The 23,356-nt window shown below is 41.4% G+C and overlaps 1 protein-coding gene and 1 long non-coding RNA gene across 23 annotated transcripts in view; one reads left to right on the top strand and one right to left on the bottom strand.

Moving 5' to 3' along the window:
* trpn1 (transient receptor potential cation channel, subfamily N, member 1) overlaps positions 1 to 23,356 on the bottom strand; it is a 269,947-nt gene that overhangs the window by 140,907 nt on the left and 105,684 nt on the right. For 11 of the 22 annotated variants that reach the window (XM_069922289.1, XM_069922277.1, XM_069922278.1 and 8 more), the window contains exons 3-5: positions 16,846 to 16,959; positions 9,061 to 9,165; positions 8,001 to 8,099 (exon numbers count right to left, since the gene is read on the bottom strand). In XM_069922289.1, the coding sequence (XP_069778390.1) occupies positions 8,001 to 8,099; positions 9,061 to 9,165; positions 16,846 to 16,893 (252 nt within the window). In that variant the 5' untranslated portion in view covers positions 16,894 to 16,959. Of the gene's footprint in view, positions 1 to 8,000; positions 8,100 to 9,060; positions 9,166 to 16,845; positions 16,960 to 18,011; positions 18,167 to 20,697; positions 20,898 to 23,356 lie in introns of those variants that run through there. The other 11 variants (XM_069922285.1, XM_069922291.1, XM_069922284.1 and 8 more) reach the window with 2 other exon arrangements.
* LOC138755760 (uncharacterized) overlaps positions 1 to 23,356 on the top strand; it is a 56,020-nt gene that overhangs the window by 29,273 nt on the left and 3,391 nt on the right. The window contains exon 2 of the long non-coding RNA XR_011352552.1: positions 20,774 to 20,976. This is a non-coding gene — a long non-coding RNA (uncharacterized lncRNA). The remainder of the gene's footprint in view (positions 1 to 20,773; positions 20,977 to 23,356) is intronic.

The raw sequence follows: 23,356 nt of genomic DNA, 5'->3' as shown, positions 1-23,356 counted from the left end.
CACCCTTGAAGGCCACTCCTGTTATCCTGGTTAAAATTTCTGTGATTTCTTGCCAAAATGGCCTGTACGACCACGAAACATGTTAAAAAGTGCCTGTCTCAGTCCCACATCTAAAACACATCGCTGAAATATCTGCTTTTGATCTATGTAACTTTTGTAGGGTAAGATATAATTGGTGTAAAAAATTAGACTGAACCAATCCATTTCTTGCATTTATAATTAATGTCATGCTGTCCTTTCACCAATCTGACTAGCTTCTTTCTGAAATCACCTTACTCCCACCTTTTCCTTGACCTCTGGTTTTGCACTTTCACTCTGGAAAGCATAGTACTTAAATTTGGGTGTATTCCCGTTTCACTAATTTCAGGTGGGGTCAACTTTGGTCCCTATCTTTCTCTTAAGAACAATCTAAGCTGGAGAAAACAAAAGAAGGTCTGATTGACCACTCCATATTTGTGTTTTAATTGTTTGAAGGACATAAGCGATCTTTCCGTGTAGCAGTTTTTAATATATCTTGTATCTTTGACATACCTCAAATTTAATATTCTATTGACTGTTCATAGCCAATAACACATTTTTATACAGTAGTGCTTTCATTTATATCCCTACTTTTTTCTGATATATTCATTAATTTCTTGCCACGTTCTGATTACATGTATGGGATTATGTCATTTTTTTCTAGTGATTTTACACTCCATTTCCAGATAAAATCCTTTGCTTCCCCCTCCTCCATTGAGTACATTCCCATCTGAATCCAAGAAGGGGGGGGGGGGTTGTCTTCAATGAAAAAAGTTGCGAGAAACCTAACCTGTGCAGCTAAGTAGTATCTTTTAAAATTTGGAAGTCTTAAATCCTCCCAGCCTATGCCAGATTTTCCAGTGCAATTTTTGGTATCTTATTATTCCATAGGAAATATCTAATATGATTGTTTAGTAGTTTAAACAAGTTTTTAGGTAACAGAATAGGCAGTGATTGAAAAACATACTGCAGTCTTGGCATCACTTCAACCTTTCCCACTAAAGTAATGAGTAAATCTCTATTTCTGAAGGTCCCTTCCTATCTTCCCAAGAAGAGGAAGATGATTTCTACAGATTTTGTAACTTCTTGTCAGTTGCTATTCCAAGATATTTTATTCCATTCGGCTTCCATTTACATTTACTTCCTTTGTGATATTTTTCATACTCAAAATTTGTTAATGGCATTATCTCACTTTTGTCCATATTTATTTTATAATCTGATATTCTTCCATATTTTTTGAGTGTTTTTTGTAATTTTTCCAAAGATTTAGCTGGATCTGATAGGCATAGTAGCATTTCATCAGCGAAGAGACTAATTTTATCTTCTTCTTGTCCAACTTTGAAGCCCTTTATATCCAGAGCCCTTCTTATTATCTCTACCAGTAGTTCAATCACTAAAATAAAAAGCACTGGGGACAGGGGTTATCCCTGTCTACTCCATCTACTCAAGGAGAACACCGCTGACATCTGATTATTGGTCATAATTTTAGGTTGCGGTTTATAGTATAAAGTTTTTACTCAGTTTATAAATGTTCTGCCTATGCCAAATTTTTACAGTGTTTTAAACAGAAAGGGCCATTCCAAATGGTTAAATGCTTTTTCTGCATCTAGTGAGACTGTAATAATTGGATTTAATTCGAATTTTGCCATGTGTAATATATTAAATAATCTTCCTAGACTATGGCTGGAGGTGTGGGCTGAGAAATGGCTGATGGAATTTAATACAGATAAGTGTGAGGTGTTACATTTTGGAAAGGCAAATCTAAATAGGACATATGCATTAAATGGTAGGCTATTAAGATGTCTGCCTGTCCCGCATCGGACTTGTCAGCCACAAATGAGCCTGCAGCTGACGTGGACATTTACCCCCTCCATAAATCTTCGTCCGCGAAGCCAAGCCAAAGAAAAAATTGAGATGTGCAGAGCAACAAAGGGATTTAGGAGTGATGGTAAATAGTACCCTCAAGGATGATACTCAGGTAGATGGTGTGGTGAAGAAGGCATTTGGAATGTTGGCCTTCATAAATCGGAGTATTGAATTCAAGAATAGGGAGGTTATGATGAAATTGTACAAGGCATTGGTGAGGCCAAATTTGGAGTACTGTGTAAGTTTTGGTCACGAAATTATAGGAAAGATATAAACAAAATAGAGAGAGTGCAGAGAAGGTTCACAAGAATGTTGACAGGATTTCAAGGTTTGAGTTATAGGGAAAGGTTGTGCAGACTAGGGCTTTTTTCTCTGGAGCGTAGAAGATTGAGGGGGGACTTGATAGAGGTGTTTAAGATTTTAAAAGGGACAGACAGAGTAAATGTGGATAGGCTTTTTCAATTAAGAGTGGGGGAGATTCAAACTAGAGGGCATGGTTTAAGATTGAAGGGGGAAAATTATAAAGGGAACACGAGGGGAAATTTCTTTACGCAAAGGGTGGTAGGGATGTGGAATGAGCTTCCGGCAGACGTGGTTGTGGCAGGATCATTGGTTACATTTAAGGATAGACTGGATCGTTACATGGATAGGAGAGGACTGGAGGGGTATGGACCGGGTGCTGGTCAGTGGGACTAGGAGGGTGGGGATTTGTTACGGCATGGACTAGTAGGGCCGAACTGGCCTGTTCTGTGCTGTAAGTGGTTATATGGTTATATATGGTTACTTGAGGAAATCCTGCTTGAACTGTAAGTATCAAATTTTGTAAATATTGTGCTAACCTATTAGCCAATGCTTTTGCTAGTATCTTGTAACCAGCATTTAACAGAGATATTGGACTATATGACAAAGTTTTTTCTGGGCTCCTTTTTCTTTGGTAATACTGTAATAATCACAGATGAGAATGATTCTGGGAAGGTCTGTGTTTCTACTGCTTGTTCCAGGGCATTAATAGTTCTTTGAATTGTCTGTAAAACTCAGGTGGAAATCCATCTCCCCTGGTGATTTATTATCCTGTAGGGTACCCTGAACCTTTTCAATTTCTTCCCTTGTAAAGGGAATATCTAGTTTTATCCTTTCTCGAAGAGAGAGTTTTGGAACTTCAACATTTGATGAAAATTCTTCCATTTCCTTCTCATCTCCTAGTAATTCTGATTTTGTGTAATATTGTCTAAAAATGTCATTGATTTCCTTTTGTTTATATGCTAGAGTGTCTATTTTTTGGCATTTATCATTTTTGATGACTCCTCTACTTTAATCTGCCAAGATAAAACTTTGTGTGCCTGTTCACCTAACTCATAATATTGTTGTTTAGTCTTTAACATAGCTTTTTCTGTTCTATATATGTGTGTTGTATTATATCTTAGCTTTTTATTCTCCAATAATCTGTATTCTTCTTGTAGTCCTGTTCTTTGATTTTTTTCCTGATTCTATAACATCTTTCTCCCAACTATTTAATTCTGCCATATATTCTCTCTTAAGATTCTTTGTATAGGATATAATTTGTCCCATATCAAAAAAAACCTATTGTTAATACACGGCTGATTTGTTCCACAAATTTTTTCTATCTGTCTCTTTATAAATTCACAGAAGTTTGCTCTTTTTAAGTAGTGTGGTATTAAGACACCATCTACATGATTATCCTAGAACGCTTCCACCAGCGTTGTCTCCGCTCCATCCTTAACATCCATTGGAGCGCTTACACCCCTAACGTCGAAGTACTCGAGATGGCAGAGGTCGACAGCATCGAGTCCACGCTGCTGAAGATCCAGCTGCGCTGGATGGGTCACGTCTCCAGAATGGAGGACCATCGCCTTCCCAAGATCGTATTATATGGCGAGCTCTCCACTGGCCACCGTGACAGAGGTGCACCAAAGAAAAGGTACAAGGACTGCCTAAAGAAATCTCTTGGTGCCTGCCACATTGACCACCGCCAGTGGGCTGATAACGCCTCAAACCGTGCATCTTGGCGCCTCACAGTTTGGCGGGCAGCAACCTCCTTTGAAGAAGACCGCAGAGCCCACCTCACTGACAAAAGGCAAAGGAGGAAAAACCCAACACCCAACCCCAACCAACCAATTTTCCCTTGCAACCGCTGCAATCGTGTCTGCCTGTCCCGCATCGGACTTGTCAGCCACAAACGAGCCTGCAGCTGACGTGGACTTTTTACCCCCTCCATAAATCTTCGTCCGCGAAGCCAAGCCAAAGAAGAAAAGTAAGACATGATTATCCAACTGCACGAAAACCAACAAGGTCGGGTCAGATACAGCAATGAGCTCTCTGAACCCTTCTCCATTAACAATGGCGTGAAGCAAGGCTGTGTTCTGGCACCAACCCTCTTTTCAATCTTCTTCAGCATGATGCTGAACCAAGCCATGAAAGACCCCAACAATGAAGACGCTGTTTACATCCGGTACCGCACGGATGGCAGTCTCTTCAATCTGAGGCGCCTGCAAGCTCACACCAAGACACAAGAGAAACTTGTCCGTGAACTACTCTTTGCAGACGATGCCGCTTTAGTTGCCCATTCAGAGCCAGCTCTTCAGCGCTTGACGTCCTGCTTTGCGGAAACTGCCAAAATGTTTGGCCTGGAAGTCAGCCTGAAGAAAACTGAGGTCCTCCATCAGCCAGCTCCCCACCATGATTACCAGCCCCCCCACATCTCCATCGGGCACACAAAACTCAAAACGGTCAACCAGTTTACCTATCTCGGCTGCACCATTTCATCAGATGCAAGGATCGACAATGAGATAGACAACAGACTCGCCAAGGCAAATAGCGCCTTTGGAAGACTACACAAAAGAGTCTGGAAAAACAACCAACTGAAAAACCTCACAAAGATAAGCGTATACAGAGCCGTTGTCATACCCACACTCCTGTTCGGCTCCGAATCATGGGTCCTCTACCGGCACCACCTACGGCTCCTAGAACGCTTCCACCAGCGTTGTCTCCGCTCCATCCTCAACATCCATTGGAGCGCTTACATCCCTAACGTCGAAGTACTCGAGATGGCAGAGGTCGACAGCATCGAGTCCATGCTGCTGAAGATCCAGCTGCGCTGGATGGGTCACGTCTCCAGAATGGAGGACCATCGCCTTCCCAAGATCGTGTTATATGGCGAGCTCTCCACTTGCCACCGTGACAGAGGTGCACCAAAGAAAAGGTACAAGGACTGCCTAAAGAAATCTCTTGGTGCCTGCCACATTGACCACCGCCAGTGGGCTGATAACGCCTCAAACCGTGCATCTTGGCGCCTCACAGTTTGGCAGGCAGCAACCTCCTTTGAAGAAGACCGCAGAGCCTACCTCACTGACAAAAGGCAAAGGAGGAAAAACCCAACACCCAACCCCAACCAACCAATTTTCCCCTGCAACCGCTGCAATCGTGTCTGCCTGTCCCGCATCGGACTTGTCAGCCACAAACGAGCCTGCAGCTGACGTGGACTTTTTACCCCCTCCATAAATCTTCGTCCGCGAAGCCAAGCCAAAGAAGATATACATGGATGTATATAATAGTTATACATTATTGTAGTAGTTAATGTTAGTGATGAGTGGTCTGATAGAAGGCTCCCTCGGTATTTTGTTTTTATCACTCTACTTTTTAACTGGCCAGACAACCCTTCCACGTGAATCGTGCAACCTTGAGTAAAAATAGTAGTCTTTCTCTGAGGGATTTAATTGCCTCCATATATCGATAAGATTTAGATCCTTCAAATATGAAATTGTGGTTTTTGCTGCTTTTGCCCTTGTTACTAGTCTTTATCTAGTCTTGGGTCCAAGCAAAAATTAAAATCTCCTACAACCACTATATTTTGTCTTCCCTCTGCTGTTTTTAAGAGATATCCTTCATAAAGACTTCATCGTCAAAATTCATAAACATAAATGTCCATGCTTCTCCATAAATTTTACAATGTGCCATTATATACCTTCTGGCTTGATCAATCGAAGTGTCTTTTATTAACACTGGTGTATTTTTATTAATTAGAATTAACCTTTGTACCAAAGGTGATGAGTGGTGTGCCTCAGGGATCGGTGTTGGGTCCTTTGTTGCTCGTCATTTATATTAATGATTTGGATGACGCGGTGGTAAATTGGGTGAGTAAATATGCAGATTATACAAAAATAGGGGAAGTTGTGGATAGTGAAGAGAATTTTCATGGACTACAGAAGGATTTGGAATGTTTGGAAAAGTGGACTGAAAGGTGGCAGATGGTGTTTAATGTAGATAAGTGTGAGGTGCTTCATTTTGAGAAAAATAACCAAAATAGGATGTTTGCAGTGAAGGGGAGGGCATTGAGGAATGCTGAGGAACAGAGGGATCTTGGAATAATGGTTCAGCGTTCATTGAAGGTAGATTCCCATGTAGATAGGGTGGGAAGATGGTTTTTGGTATGCTGGCCTTTATAAATCATAGCATAGAATATAGGAGCTGGGAGGTGATGTTGAGACTGTTGGTTTAAGGCTTTGGTGAGGCCAAGTTTGGAGTATTGTGTGCAGTTCTTGTCTCCAAATTATAGGAAGGATATGAATAAGGTAGAGAGGGTGCAAAGAAGGTTTACAAAAATGTTGCCTGGATTGCAGTATCTTGAATACAGAGAAAGATTGAGTAGACTGGGACTTTATTCATTGAAGCGTAAAAGATTGAGAGGGGATTTGATAGAGGTATTTAAAATTATGAAGGGAATAGATTGAGTAGGTGTGAATGGGCTCTTTCCCCTGAGGGTAGGGAAGATTGGTACAAGGGGTCATAAGTTAAGGGTTAGGAGCCAAAACTTTAAAAGTAATAAAAGAGGATGCTTCTTCTCTCAGAGAGGGGTGGCTGAGTGGAATGATCTACCGGAAGAAGTAGTTGCGGCAGGGTCAATTTTGTCATTTAAGAGGAGGCTAGATGAGTACATGAGTACTTGCTTTGTACCAAAGGTGATGAGTGCTGTGCCTCAGGGTTGGAGGGTTATGGGCGCGGGAGTGGGTAAGTAGAACTAGTGGAGTTTCACATAAATCGGTGCAGACTAGAAGGGCCGATATGGCCTGTTATATACTAGGAACAGACTTGCAGGCTGAAATACAACTCCCCACTGCCATCCTGTGACTCCTTCAACCATGCTACTTTTGCCTCTAATTGGCTAGCTCGCACTGAATCCTATGTGATCTAACCTTCCGAACCAAACTGCATGTGGAACTTTGTCAGAGGCCTTGTTCAAGTTGATGCAGACAATGTCTACTGTCCTGCCCTCGTTAATCCTCCTGGTCACCAATTAAAAAAATTCAATTTGGTAAGATCCCTCTCCATTCACAGAGCCATTTCCCTCCCCATTTGCTGTTGTGCCCTCCCTCCCTTATCCACCTATTACCTCCTGCCTGTGGCCTGTGCTCCTCCTCCTCCCCCTCGCCCTCAACATTTTGTTCAGGTACCTACCTAAACTTTGCTCATAAAGGGCACAAGCCTGAAATGTTGGTTAGGTATCTTCGGCTTCGCTATATAAAGTACGCTGTCTGACTTGGTGAGTTTCTCCAGCATTGTGTTTTTACCTCAATCACAGTGTCTGCAGACTTTCATGCTTTACTGGTCAGACATTATCGATGGTCCTATAGTATGTGCATTGTTAATTACATTTTCATTCACAATTTCTAAATTTATAGTCTTTTATTTGCTGTGGCCGTAGTGATTTGATTAATTCTGCTAATGAACGTGAAGAAAATTACAGGTACACGATCCTTTATCCGGTCGTCTAAAATCCGGAAAGCTCCAAAATCCGGCAAGTGGGGACAGATTGGCAGCGTGAGTCGGACGGGCGAGGTGGGGGGGAGACCGGCAGCGCGAGTCGTGTGGGTGAGGGGGGTGGGGAGAGACGGCAAGGCGACTGGAAGGGGGTGGGGGTGGATACGGCAGCACAATTCGTGTAGGCTTTCCGAAATCCAGAAAAACCCGTAATTTGGAACATTCGGTTCCGGATAAAGGATCGTGTACCTGTACTCCAGAAAGTATTTACGTTTATGCCTTTATTATTGCAGGGTGCAGTTGTAATTTGTCATTGTTGTTTTGCACTTGTGCTTACTCACATTTTGAAAATCGACGCCAGCACCAAATTCCATCACGAGTTTAGCCAATTCTGCATCTTTCTTCCTGCAGCAAACGTGTAAGATTGTATCACCATTCTCCTGGAAATAAAGACAGCAGATAAAATGCAAACTTCTTCCATTGAAAAGCTCTCTATCATGTACATTGTAGGTTTTTAATGTATTTTCTTGTTAAATCCATTCAGACCCAGTGCTTCAGATTGGAGTGCTGACTGTTTGCCCAAGTAATCAGTAGAGGCTAATAGATTAAATATATTTAAGTCAGAATTAGATAGACTTTTACAATAGGGGAATTAAGGGTTATGTGGAAAAGGCAGGTTAGTGGAACTGAGTCCTTGGCCAGATCAGTCATGATCTCATTGAATGATGGAGTAGACCTGACAGGCCGGATGGCTGACTCCTGCTTCTATTTACCGTATTCTAATGTTTTTATTTCAGTTTTTCAGTCACCATCCACAGCACGGGAGTCAAAAACATATGCTCTGAGATTCATCGAACCATCAGTGTTCACATTCAGCAATATCTTGAGAGAAGAGTTTTCAGAGAAAATAAGAGACTGCAGTTGTTACAATTTGGAGTAAAAAAGCAAACTGCAGGAGGAACTCAGTGGGTCCAGCAGCATTTGTGGGGATGTAGGATATGTTGATTGTCAAATTGAGACCCCACATCAGGGAGAATTCCCTGCCCAGTCAAGCCAAAGTGTCCAAAATGATTGTGATCTTCTGTGTAATCTCTTAACATCTCATCTTTGAAAAGAGGTTTACTATGGATTCAATAAAGAATACATATGGATTCAATAAAGAAGATATATCCAGAGGATTCTGCCTTACCACAGAAACTGAAAGCAGCTTTGTATTTGAAGGAAAGTGTAATGTAAAATTATTTCAGGAATATTATTAGAAGATAGATTTTTATTCTTAGCAGTGAAGAAAACATTTGCCAGATGGGTTTGCTCCCCTCATGGTTTCCTTGATTTTGATGGCAAGCCTTACAGGATAGGACTCTGACAGTACCTTCAACCAGGACTCAAGTTAACTTGTACCTTCCGTTGTGTCCTGAGTTGCAGATCAGCATTAACACTGAGTAGTTCCTTGCAGAGTGCAATATTACCAACTTCAGCACTGAGAAACAAAGGAATACAGCCATCCTATGAAAAAGAAGGGAACAAGGTGAGATCACAAGAAGAAAATGTGCCAAGAAAAGACTGACATGCCTTTCACACCTCAATGCTTTGCTGAACTTTTGGGGTGCAGACATTTCTGCAGTGCAAGAAGTACACCATTCAACTTGTCCACAGTACGATCCTGCAACCATCACTGTAAGGCCACCACTTGCCACTTTTCCATCAATTCCCTTGGGAAGCTCCTCTGCATGGAAAATGGAACATAGAACATTACAGCACAGGAGAGGCCCTTAGGCCCATGTTGTTGTGCTGAACCTTATAGACCTACCAAGTAAAAGTAAACTCTCCCCCCCACCCCCCACCATAGCCCTCTATTTTTCTTTTATTCCTGGACCAATCTAAGAGTCTCTTAAATGCCCTTATTGTTCCAGCCTCCACCACCACCTCTGGCAAAGGCATTCCAGACACCCACAACTCTCTGGGCAAAAAAACATATCCCTAACCTTTCCTCCTTTCACTTTGTATAAATGTCCCCTGGTGTTTGCTACTCCCACCCAGGGAAAATGGTGGGACCTTATCTACGTCTCTAATAATCTTATAGACCTCTATTATGTAACTTCTCATCCTTCTTCACTCCAAAGAGAAAATCCCTAGCTCTGCCAATCTTGCCTCCTAAGATACATTTTCCAATCCAGGCAACACCCTGTTAATCTCCTCTTCACCCTCTCTATAGCTTCTACATCCTTCCTGAAATGAGGTGACCAGAACTTGGGTATGCAATAATATTCTAAGTGCGGTCTCACCAGGTTTATAAAACTGCAAATTTCCTCACTACCCCTGAACTCAAGGGATTGATTAATGAAGCCCAGCATACCATAGCCTTTCATGCAGTAACGATCCTATCAACCTGTGCAGCAACCTTAAGAGATCCAAGGATTTTGACCCCAAGGTCACTCTGTTCTTTTATACTTTTAAGTATCCTACCATTAGCTATGTACTCTGCATTCAAGTTTGGCCCACCAAAATGCATCCTCTCACACTTATCTGGATTGAATTCTATTTGCCACTTTTCCTCCCAACTCTATTTCCCGTCTATATACTATTGTAATTTTTGACAACCTCCAACACTATCTACCTCCAACCTTGCTATCATCTGTGTGGTTGAAACACTGTTAATACTGTTTGTATGTGTATGGCTGGCCCGCCCATTGCTGATTGTACCTGTGACTCCTTCCCCTTGATTCCCCTAACAAAGGCGACAACGCCATAACCCCTCCCCCAGAACAAGCTCGGATCTTGGGTCAGCAACATGAGACAAGCCTTCTGTTTATGGTAATAAAAGCCTATCAGTCATGTAACTTCTATTCTTAATGAACCATTCCTCTACTTCTTCATCCAGAACAGATCCTTGTGGTACTCCACTAGTTACTGACCTCTGGGCAGAATACTTTCCATCCACCACTACTCTCTGCTTTCTATAAAGCAAGCTCTCTTGAACCTCAGTGTCCTTTCCGGTGAAGGTACTCCCACGTTATTGTTGAATGGGCTGTTTCAGGGTCTGGATTCATTGATGGTTAAGGAAAAGTAATATATGTGCTCTGTAATTAGTAAGGGATTGCTTAAGGTGGTAAGTGAATGGAAAGAAAAAGTTTGAAAACCACTGTTTTAATCATAATTAATTGACTCGTTATGTAGATGGTTTCAAAACTCCAAAGGAAAAGGGCCAATGACAATTTTTCTCAAGCAAACTATTTCAATAACTATTGGGCTAGAGCAGTGGTTCTCAACCTTTTTTCCATTCACATACCTCCTTACCAATCACAGAACACTTATAGCATAGGGAATACTCAAGGTGGAACGTGAGTTTTTAAAAAAAGTTTCCCACCCCACCTGTTCTAGATGGTAGGGGTTACACGATGGAGAGATGTGGTCAAAAAAAATGTCATTATTGTCAGATAATCTTTATTCAGCCTTGAGGATAGAGGAATAAATGCTGGCCAGAATGCTGAGGGCAACTCTCTCACTCTTCTTCAAATAATGCCAAGGATTTATGACATATATTCCAAAGAAAAGACATAACCTTGGTTGAATGCCTCATACAAATGATGAAAGTTGATGGAAAACATTGAAGAAAGAAAATTAAGCATTAGAAGCGTTAGTCAGAACCTTGTTTTAAAAAAAGTTGAGTCATTGATCAGTTGCAGCAATAGTTTCATGGAAATATTGAAATTTCATCCAAAATATGAATTCTCCTAAAAATGCTTTTGTCCTAACACAGTGGTTCTCACCCATTTTTTACACTCACATACCATCTTAAGTAATAACTAACCACAGAGTATAAAGCCATAGGAACTCATTGGTTAGTAAGAGATGACTTAAGGTGATATGTGAGTGGAAAAAAATGGTTGAGAACCATTGTCCTTAAAAAAATGACTTTTGGAGGAGACTTTTTTTGAGGATTTGTAATTCATGAATTATCATAAGATCATATTATCCCCTTGATAGTCAGATTTACCCATCCAGTTTTGGACTGAACCATGTATAGAGATCATTGACTGCTATTGTTTAATATGGGAAAGAACATCACTTACCGATGAGGGACAAATGGTAGGACCAGAGTTTTGTCCCCTTCCCATACCCTCCTTCAGTCCCCTCATCACCCAATTTCATTGCCTAGACCTGGTTTCAATCACCTACAACTCAAACATTTCTCTCTCCAGATCTCCTTCCACATCTAGTCCAATGGCCATTCACCTCATTTCTTTTGGTTCCCATTATCACTTACCGATGAGGGACAAATGGTAGGACCAGAGTTTTGTCCCCTTCCCATACCCTCCTTCAGTCCCCTCATCACCCAATTTCATTGCCTAGACCTGGTTTCAATCACCTACAACTCAAATATTTCTCTCTCCAGATCTCCTTCCACATCTAGTCCAATGGCCATTCACCTCATTTCTTATGGTTCCCATTATCACTTACCGATGAGGGACAAATGGTAGGACCAGAGTTTTGTCCCCTTCCCATACCCTCCTTCAGTCCCCTCATCACCCAATTTCATTGCCTAGACCTGGTTTCAATCACCTACAACTCAAACATTTCTCTCTCCAGATCTCCTTCCACATCTAGTCCAATGGCCATTCACCTCATTTCTTATGGTTCCCATTATCACTTACCGATGAGGGACAAATGGTAGGACCAGAGTTTTGTCCCCTTCCCATACCCTCCTTCAGTCCCCTCATCATCCAATTTTATTGCCTAGACCTGGTTTCAATCACCTGCAAATCAAACATTTCTCTCTCCAGATCTCCTTCCACATCTAGTCCAATGGCCATTCACCTCATCTCTTATGGTTCCCGTTATCACCTTCCTTACTTATCAGATTCCGTCAAAGGTCCTTGCTTAATAACCTCCTACAGCTGTCTCCATCCTTAACCCCCCCCTCTCCTTACCACCCCTCCTGGCTCCATCTAGCGCTTTTTGTCCTCTTTGTCCACCTCCAGCTATTGTTACTCAAACAAAACATTACAATAGGTTATCAGCTGATGGTATTTCGCTGGCCCATCAGTGCCTTAGGTCAACTGGACAACAAGAACCCCCACATCAGGCTGTTGTTCATTAATTACAACTTAGTATTCAAGACCATCATACCAGGAAAGGTCATTTCTAAACCAAGTTATCCAGGAGCCAGTCTGTTGTCTGCAAACGGGATCCTTGACTTCCTCATTGGCAGACCCCAATCAGTGCAGATGAGCAACATCACTTCCTCCATGCTGACCATCAATGCATAGTGACTTCAAGGCTGCGTGCTCATTCCCACACTCCATTCCCTGTACACCCATAATTGCATACCCAAGTTCGGCTCCAACAAACACTCTAAATAAACACCACCAGTGTTAGCCAAATAGCTGGAAATGATGAGCCAGAATATAGGATGTAGATTGAGAATCTGATTGGGTGGTTCCAGAACAATAATTTTGCTCAATAGCATCAAGACCATGGATCTTCTAATTGATTTTAGGAAGGGGAGGATGAGGGACCATGCACCTGACTGCATTGATGTTTCAGTGGTGGAGAGGGTCAGTATTTCAAGATCCTGGGAAGTCCACATATAGGAAGGCCTCTCCAGGAGCAAGCACATTAAGGCAACGATGAAGAAAGAATACTATCACCTCTACTTTTCAAGAAATCTGCAGAGATTTGGGAACTTCTACAGGTGAACTGTAGAAAGTATTCTGACTAGTTGCATCGCAGGCTGGCTTGGGAACTCGAGTGCCCAGAATGCTGCAGAACATAGCGAACTGAGCCAGGTCCATCACAGGGTCTGATTTCCTATCCACTGAAGATGGCTATATGAGGCATTGCCTCAAGAACTCAGCCAGCACCATTATGGAAGGGCACACATCACCCTGGGAACAACCCCTTCTCATTGCTAATTTTGGGAAGAAGATACATAAGCCTGAAGTCAAGTTTTTTTCACAAGGGTCTTGAACTTCCCCTTGTTAAACCAATCATGACGGCTTCCAAACTACAAAAAGGATTGTCTACGTTGTAGCAACACCTCTTTTTTCTTGCACTTTAATAACCATGGATATTTATTAACTATCTTTTTTGTAGTTATTATCTTTTTAATTTAAGGAATATTATTGAAGTTTTTTTTATTTTACAAAGTAGTTGTTCAGCTGCAGTAAGTAAGAACTTCATTGCACAATTATTATTGTCATCAACATTACCATCTGGTCACAATTTCTTCTCACTAATACCTTTAAGTACGATGAACGGAAGCCTGAGATTCAACACCTCTGGTTTCATAAACGGATTTTTTTTCCCCAATGGCTATTAGATTCTTGAACTTCCCTGTATGACCCGAACCCTCACTATAAACTACTCCGGGGCCACCAAAAGATCTGTCTGCACCATTGAAACATTGCTTTTCTTGCACTGAATACAACTCTGAATATTTATTGATCATTTTATGTTTAATATTTATTTTCCTGTCTTGGCAAATTCAATTTGTACTATTATTGTAGTGGTTGCATCTAGTAAGAATTTTGGTCCAAATTTATCTTTCACTGATTCTGTATTTATTTCAAAGTACATTTTAATTTGTCGCTCAATGAATTCTCTAAAATCCTGTCTTTTGTGGGAGAAAAGGGATCAAAAGAATAGAAAATTGTTTTTCGGGAAATAAATTATTATCTTTTGCACAAATGAAAGGACAAATGTGGTATAACTCACGGTACAATGTTTGCATACCACCAACTGAAAACCTACTTGAAGGACAAATTGGGAAGCAGGCTGAGGTTACCAGAAGGAAGCAATTTTGAATATGTGATTACAGACACAATGATAATTAAAAGATTTATACAAACAGAGAAAGAGAATGAGGAAACAAGCTGTAAACCCAAACAAAAATGGGAACAAGATCTTAACATAAAGATAAAGAATGAAACATGGGAAAAGCTATGCTCCGGAACTATGAGAAATACAATGAACATGAGGTTACGCATGATACAATATAATTGGTTACACAGGCTATACATCACACCCCCAAAAGTTAAATAAATGGGACCCAACAGTATCAGACAGATGTTTTCGCTGTAAGAAGGAAACGGGAACAACAGAACATGCAATTCGGGCATGTGAGAAAGTGGAAAAGTTTTGGGAAGATCTAAACCAGGTATTAAATAAAATCACAAAAAGCAACATACCAAAAAATGTAGAGATCTTTCTTCTAAGTAATATAAGAAGTAAAGAACTTGGACTCGATTTGGATGGAGCACAAAAAAGATTTATTATGATAGCCTTAGCTGTAGCAAAAAAATGTATAATGTCAACCTGGAAATTAGAAGATAGCCTGAGAATACAGCAATGGTACATAGAAATGAATAAATGTATTCCATTGGAAAAAATAACATATAATTTAACAAATAACGTCACAGTATTCGAACATATTTGGGAACCGTACATGGAACACAACAGAGAAGTCCTACCGCGGACCTCCACCCCCTAAAATGACAGAAGGAGAAGAAGACGAAATGAACTGACCCAGTGTGTAAAAGTAGATGACACAAATTTCTTGTTTATTTTCACTGTGTGATGACATTGTTTAATGGGTTTACTGTATCATATATGTTGAACGTTGAGTGGGTGGGGAGGGGGGATGAAGGAGTGAGGGAAAGGAGGGGGGGAAAGGGGAGAAAATGACACTGTGTATATTCAAGAGGGAAATGTTTGTGTGTATTTTGGTCAGCATGGTTCATAGTGTGAAAAATATTTTTTTTTAAAGTAAGAATTTTGGTGCATCTATATATGACGATAAACTCTCATGCTTAAAAGAGGTTCAATTTTCCATCCATCTTTTGAAAGAATAAGATTCTTTTGAAAAAAGGTGTAGGTGAAAATGGCAAGGAACTATAGGCCAATTAGTTTAAGATCCTCAGTTGGGAAAATGCTTGAAGGTATCGTTAAAGAAAAGTAGCAAGGCATCTGGAGTGAAATGGACCCAGTAGGCGGCTGCAGCATGAATTCAGCTAAGGCAGGTCTGGTTTAATAAGCTTATTAGAGATCTTTGAAGATATAATGAATGTGGTCGCTAGAGGGAGCAGATGGGAGTCGTTTAGCTGGATTTCCAGAAGGCGTTCGATAAGGTGCCACATAAAATACATGCATAGAGTTGGAGATTATAAATTAGCATGAATAGAAAGCAGAGAGTTGGGATACAGGGGTATTTTTCTGGGTGGCAATCAGTTGTGAGCAAGGTACCGCAGGAGTCATTGCTGGGCCCGCAACTGTTTACAATATACATTAATGATATAGAAGACAGGACAGAGTGTAGTAAATCTAAATTGAGGGGAAAAGCAAATTGTGCTGAGGATACAGAGTCCGCAGAGGGATATAGATAGGTTAAGTGAGTGGGAAAGGGTCTGGCAGAAGGCGTACAATGTTGGTAAATGTGAGGCTATCCATTCAGCAAAGAAAAATGGAAGATCAGATTATTATTTAAATGGCAAGCAATTGCAACATGCTGCTTTGCAAAATGACTTGGAAGTGTTTGTGCATTAATCACAAAAGATTAGTTTGCAGGTGCAGGCTATCAAAAAGGTCAATGAAATGTTGCCCTTCATTGCTAGAGGGATTGAATTTAGGAGCATGGAGGTTATGTTGCAACTGTACAAGGTACTGGTAAGGCCACATCTGGAGTATTGCGCACTGTTCTGCTCTCCTTACTTAGGGAAGGATGGACTGGCTTTGGAGGTGATGCAAAGGAGGTTCATCAGATTGATTCCAGAGATGAGAAGGTTAGCCTATGGGGAGAGATTGAGTCATCTGGGACTCTACTCACTGGAATTTAGAAGAATGAGAGGGGATCATATTTAATTATGAAAGGCACTAATAAGATAAAGATAAGTACATTGCTTCCATTGATGGGGGGAGACCAGAACTAGGGGACATAAGCTCAAGATTCAGGGTAGTAGATTTAGGACATGGATGAGGAGGAACTGCTTTTCTCAGAGGGTGGTGAATCTATGAAATTTGCTACGCATTGATGCAGTGGAAGCTTCCTCAATAAATTTATTTAAGACAAGGTTGGATAGATTTTTGCATAGTAGGGGAATTAAGGGATATGGGGAAAGGCAGGTCAGTGGAGGGTCAGCATTTACTATATATTTCAACTTATTTACAGCCACTAAAGATAACACATACCTTATCTGGCATCAATCGAGCATCTTTGTTTGAGGACTTCAGCAGCATCTGTGCTATATTAAGAGCACCACTGGGTCGATTAGCAGCAAAATGTAGAGGTAACTGATCCTTATGCTGCAAAATAAAGGGAAATGCAATAGGTATATGGCTTATATTACAAACTCCTGTTTCATTTAGTGTGAGTATCACTTTAAGGGCTAGTTCAGGCTGCAACCATTCATACCTTTGGAGAGACTGGGTGGCATCAGGTAGTACAGGCTGTACCAACTTTACTACTTTGGAGAGGAGAGACACATTATTGGTGCTTTTTCCAAGGACACAGGTGGTGAGAGAGTCCTATGTGCAGAACACTGAAATAACAGTATTTTATGACCAGCAGCCATCTCAATGAACACTGTGCAGGAATGGGTCTGTGTGATAATGGACAATTTGGGTGATTCACTGTGTCAGGAGAACTACTGATCCCACTGTGACCAAAGGAAAGGTCACTTTGATTGATCCTGTATGTGGGTTTTGGAAGCATTGTGGAAGTCATGCATTTAATTTTCCCTACGCAAGGAAAAAGGGAGTTGTGACAACCATTGGTACGAAAGCACAAACTTACAGACAGACACACACTCACTCTCACACACACAGTTTAGTTACTAATAAATATAGTGCTTTAAAAAGAAAATATAACCCTGCCTTAGTGAATTTCCATTGCTGTTGATCTGTGATGTAGCAAGTATTCCAAGGAAGCAACAAACTTCCTAAGAATTGTTCCTTTTGCGTCTCAGTAGGAAGAAGTCAGAAGGAGGTTCCAGACAGTTCAGCACAGAAATCTTGACTGGGATTCAAGGCATGCATTTTACTAAGTGCTTGTTCTTTTGGATTAGACATTATCTCAAGGTCTTGCCTGATCTCTTACGTATTTATAAAAAAAATCCCTTGGCATCCTTTGAAGGGATGAGTACCTTTGATATTCAGGTCATTGCCTCTTCCTCAAACAACACCATATGCACAGATTATCTGGTCAATGGAACATTACTATAAAAGGTAAAATACAACCGATGCTATAAATCTGAAATTAAAAATGTTGGTAATACTGAGCAGTCAGTATCTGTGGTGGGAAAATCAGATGTAATGTTTCAGATCAATCTCATTTCATTTAAACTTCGTGTTCTCACATTGGTGCCTGGAGGGCAGGCATCTCAACCTTTTTTTGGCTAAGGCCTCCTTAAGACTCTGCTCAAAGTTTATTGGCCCCCTTCTCAGTAAAGCAGTCTGGTTTTGGTTTCTTCCATGCTTCTCTCCTACTGATTACATAAATTAAAAAAAAATTATGTTATGTGAGATGAAAAGAAAACAAGACTTTTACATAAATGTGCTGTGGCCCCCAGAGGGGATAGAGGGCCCCCATTGAGAATGGTTGGTCCAGAGCCAAACTGTATGAAATTCACTACTGCATTTCAAACAATGAAAACACTAATGCATCTCAAAAATGTTCTTAATGTCTGCTAAATTCTTTGAGATTATGTGGAAGATGTGATATAAATCAAAGCCTTTCTTTTTAATATACATCTTTTGTTAACACATTCAACTGGAAATAGCCATATTCACAAAATAGGGAAATCTATGCACATTGGATTAGTGCAGTTTCCCAGGTTGCTTAAACAAACCAATTACAGTATAATTCTAATATTTTTTAAAATTTCAGATAAATGAGAATATCAAAAACAAATCAGAAATCCTCATTTATCCAAATTTTATTTAGAGCACACTGACCTCACAAATTTGAAAAACAATCATTTGCCATGAAATTAGAACACTGATTGTCCTTGTTTCAGGTAACCTCCTCCCCTCTCTCTTTCCATTTCTTCTTTACTTTCCCCTATTGACTTTTCTCTCCAACTCTCCCTCTCAAACTGTATGCCACTGTCTCCCAGCCACAAGCAGATGGAAAAATCCCTTATCCCGGTGTCATCAAGGAGAGTGGCCTCGCGGCAGGAGTGGGAACCTTGGGCTCCTGGCAGCAGTGGGGAGGTCGGGCTTCCGGCAACAGCGGGGACATTGGTGGGGAGGTGATGGTGATTGGCAGCGGCCACCATTTTTTTGGTGAGAATGAATCATTATTTTAATGCTTAAAAAGCCTTCCCTTGTTGCTTGTTTTTGTTTAAACACTGTTACAAGTGATTTGCTGTTGCTACTGGGCTGTTTTTAAAAAAAAACATTTATCTGACATAGGCCAAATCCTGGCCATTTCGGCTAATCGGAGTTGTACTGTATGTACTTCTCAACATTAGTGAACTTCATTCATCATCAGGAAAACATTGAGCCCAGTGGTTAATTTCAATGCTCTATTTTCAACCACTCCAGGGACTTTTAAAACTCCAGAATGGCTTCTGCATGTGTTTGTCAGGCTATGAAATCACAGAGTGAGATGTGTTACAGGCCCAAAGAACCCCAAATCCCAGCACAATAGAAATTCACAGAGACAAATAACTACTTAAATAAAAGTCATTTTTAATTTTATTTAAACATAAAAACAGGATCAAACTTTAACTTATTACTATTAACTTCTAATTCTAATTCTAAGCGCACGTGTATGTAATTTGTATAAGTTCAGAAAAGTTCTTTGATTCACAGACTAATCTCACTCCTCCAAGTTCACCAGTATCAGGCAATTCTTATATTGTGCACAGAATTTAACATTTATGAATTTTCACCAAGCTTTGGCACGTAAAGGTAAATGGTTACCACTCAGGAAGGTTCTTGTTGGTTTCAGAGAGAGATTTGTTGCTTGTTGGACACACAAACTAATTCCCTCCAATCAGCCACTTCAGTGTCTTGCCTAAGAAACCTGCCCCATCAGCGTTTTCCAAGTGACAACCTCTTCTTCTGCAGGTCATCGAAGAGTTCCTTTTGAAACACTTCAGCCAGCCATTTCCTCTTGGACCTCAAGGGGTTTCAACAGGCTGAACTCAGAACTCACAACCCATCTTCAAAATTGGGTTTCAACAAGCTGCCAGCCTGCCATGACGCAGAAACCAGTTTTCTCTCTCTCTCTCTGAAACCCTGTTTGGTCTCTTTTCTCTCTCTGCTTGCAAAATCACATGACTTTCTTCGAACAGCAAACTGCAACCAGGCAGATTGAGGCACTGGACCCAAGCTTGAGCTCATTCATCTGTTGCTTTCAAAACAACAATCCATTTGAAGTTTATTGAGCTTGGATTCTTCTGTTTACACCTCCTTGTGAAAACCTTCAGCAAAGCAGTTTCCATTGTTTTTACAAGGGGATTGGGCCCGGAGTGTCTGGTTTGAGCAGAGCTATTGCATTTAAAATGAGATCAGTTTTGTGAAGTGTTTGTGTTTGTTTATACCCTACACTACCCCCACAATCTATCGTCTTCAAAAACATAACTATATGCAATAAAAATATGAAATAATTCATCACAGATGAGGCCAAATTATCCAACTCTTTCATTTTGTACCGTTGTGCCATTTATCTTTTTTTTTAAATTTAGACCATCAGCATTGTAACGGGTCCTTTCAGTCCATGAGCCAGTGCAGCCCAATTGACCTACAACCCCCATATGGTTTGACAGGTGGGTGCACCTGGAGCATCCAGACGAAATCCATGCAGACATAGAGGGAACATACAAACTCTTTACAAACAGTGCTGGATTTGAACCCCATTTCCAATCACTGGTGCTCGAACAGCATTCCTCAAACTACTATGCTACCTGTGCTTCCCTTGAGGTAGAGCATTCATTTGAGGAGCATGCACAGACAGCATTCAATGTCAAAAATAAACGTAATTAGGTTCTCTTTTGGACTTTGCTCTCGTTTACTCTCCAGGTATTTGTCTCACACCTCGAATGTAGGTAAATGGTCCTCCTAAAAGCACTATGTTTAGTTATTGGGCTTGTTATTCTGACTGCTCTTCCAGCACTCTTGAGAATTCACATTGACTGCAGTGGGAGAGGGTTTCCTTCTTTGGACCAATGCTGATTCACATTCAATCGCCTAGTCTATCGAGCATGATTGGGAGCGATCCCAGAGGTTGGGTGAAGCTGCCAGAAGAGAGAGAGGAGGAGAGTAATTAACAGTCACCGAGGAACACTTCATGTACATCATTGACTGAAGAACAAGGTACTGTAATAGTTGATGCCGTGTAAAAGTTGACCCCCCCCCCCTTATTTTTGGCCCCAGCCGCCTGCCCATCCAAGCTCACGGCACCCCGACCACGGACTCTCCCTGAAGCTCCGGCTTCCCGCCTATCCAAGCTTCCAACACCTTGAACGACGCAGTAGTCATAAGTAGTGAGTATAATAATTGACCCCTTCAATTTTAGCCTAAAATTTGTCCACAAAATTTGACTATTAAATGCATATATGCAGTATGAGTCCATTTCATATTATCAAGTCTACACTACCTAGTCCAGCTTCTACAAAGCCAGCATCTAGAGAATGGACAGCGTTGCTGAGGTCTATGGAGTCATCAGTTTGTGAAAATATAAAGTGTTCACGATCACTACTCTGGAGACAAAGTCTTGGAGAACAGGTTCAGCTTTATTTTGAGTCTGGAGAGTCGGGTGTCCCTGGTCTGGAGACACACCAGAGGTTCAGAACCATCACTCTTTGTACATTCCCGCACTCAACATCACCCCACCACCTTCATTTACCTTCTTCCAATCAGAATCCCAATACATTACAACATTCTCCTTCTCTCTTCCACCAATCCAGGTATCACTCAGTTCCTCCCTCTTCATACATCGCATGTTATGTTAATTGGTTCATTCCCTCCTTAGGGGTGTCTAAGTTAATATTCATGTCTCTATTAAGCAAGGGCAGTACTAGCTATAGACTACCTTAGGTCACTGTACCAGCCTGAACCAGATCCTTGCATCCTTGGGGCTCGAGATAAGAAGGGGCCCACTAGCTAGTTCTGTCTACTCTCAAGCTCTAATCTACATACTTTGCATTCCGTCACTTTTCACAGAATGGTGCGTGTTTAATCACTCTCAACTATTTTTCACGTTATTATGCAAAGAACATTTTTCAACCTGCCTTGTCACCTACCCGTGATAGCAGGAAGTGCCACTCTTGTGCCCATGCCCCCTCCCTCACCAACATTCAGGACCCTAAGCAATCCTTTCAAGTGAAGAAACACTGCTTGTGAATCTGAGGGAGTCATCTACTGCATCCAGTGCTCACATTATGGCCTTCTCTACATCAGAGAGTCTGGATGCAGACTGGAAGATCGCTTTGCCGAGCACCTTCACTTTGTCCGCATCAATGACAGTGATCTCCCAGTGGCCAACCATTTTAAATTTGCGCCCAACTTCGCGCCAGCATAACAGTCTATGACTTCATGCACTGCCAAACCAGGGCCACCTGTAAATTACGTCTGGGCACTCTCCATCTGGATGACATTAACATCAACTTCTCCAGTTTCTGCTAGACCACTTCTTATTCTCCCTCTCTTCCCTATTGTGAGAGATGGGAAAATTGACCTAAAATTATGAACATGGAAGAAACTAAAGTTCATCAGTAAAATGGCTGTAACCAGTTCAAACAGGATAAGCTTGGGGCTTAGGATGCAGGAAAGCAGAGTCAGCACGATTAACATAAGAATCTTCTAGTCTTTGTGACAAGACCATAGGACTAAGATAAGGAATGGTAAGGTACAATAGAATGTAGGAAGTTGAGGTAGTCTGGATCAGATAAGGGTCTCCTAGCCCTGGACAGAAGTACCAAGTCATACATTTCTAATTAGCTAACCATACACAGATTTATACATATGAAATTAGCCAACCCTAGATAGAATGAGTCAACTCTGCATATCAAGAGACTGTAGCCCCGAGAATCAGGAAGGTGTGAATAAGGACAATGACATGAAGGGACACCGACAGGATACCCCCCCCCTGGTTCTCCAAGTATACTGAAATTGCACGTAGGCAGGCAGGATTGCCTAATGCCAAACCTCTCCAGCAGGAGGCAGAAGAATGTAAGGGGGAGGGTATTCCTACACTGAAATCAACTGTATAAAAGTTGGGTGAGCCCCAGTGTGTGTGTGTATTCCCAGGGTAAGGGGAAGCACCCAACTTTGCATTGTTGTAGTAATAAATGTTCTTTGTTCTCAATTTTTGTCTCGAGCAATTTCTTTAAAGGTACTTTAATTCCTAACAAATGGGGGCTCGTCCGGGATCACACTCCCTCCACTGACAGAGTACCCCGACGACGAGAGTAGGTGCACCCCGGCTGATTCAGCTGGACTCACGGGCGACGGGTGGCTGGTCAGTGGAAGAAGCGAGTGATATCCGAGAAGAGGCATTGAGAACAAACGGCGGAAGGACGCGCACTAGAGCAGTACTGCCAGAACTCGGTAAGAGTATTTTACTTGTTCCTAAGCATGGGAATAGCGGGCAGTAGAGATGAGAGTCCTGACACAGGACGTGACCACCAGATAGCTACGTACAGCCCGCTTGGGTTGATGTTATCTGAGTGGGGCACAGGAAAGACCCGTGGTA

The sequence above is a fragment of the Narcine bancroftii genome, chromosome 2, assembly GCF_036971445.1.
Source record: "Narcine bancroftii isolate sNarBan1 chromosome 2, sNarBan1.hap1, whole genome shotgun sequence".
Lineage (NCBI taxonomy): Eukaryota > Metazoa > Chordata > Chondrichthyes > Torpediniformes > Narcinidae > Narcine > Narcine bancroftii.
Note: the sequence above shows the minus strand (reverse complement) of the source record. Positions and strands in the feature narration are given on the sequence as shown.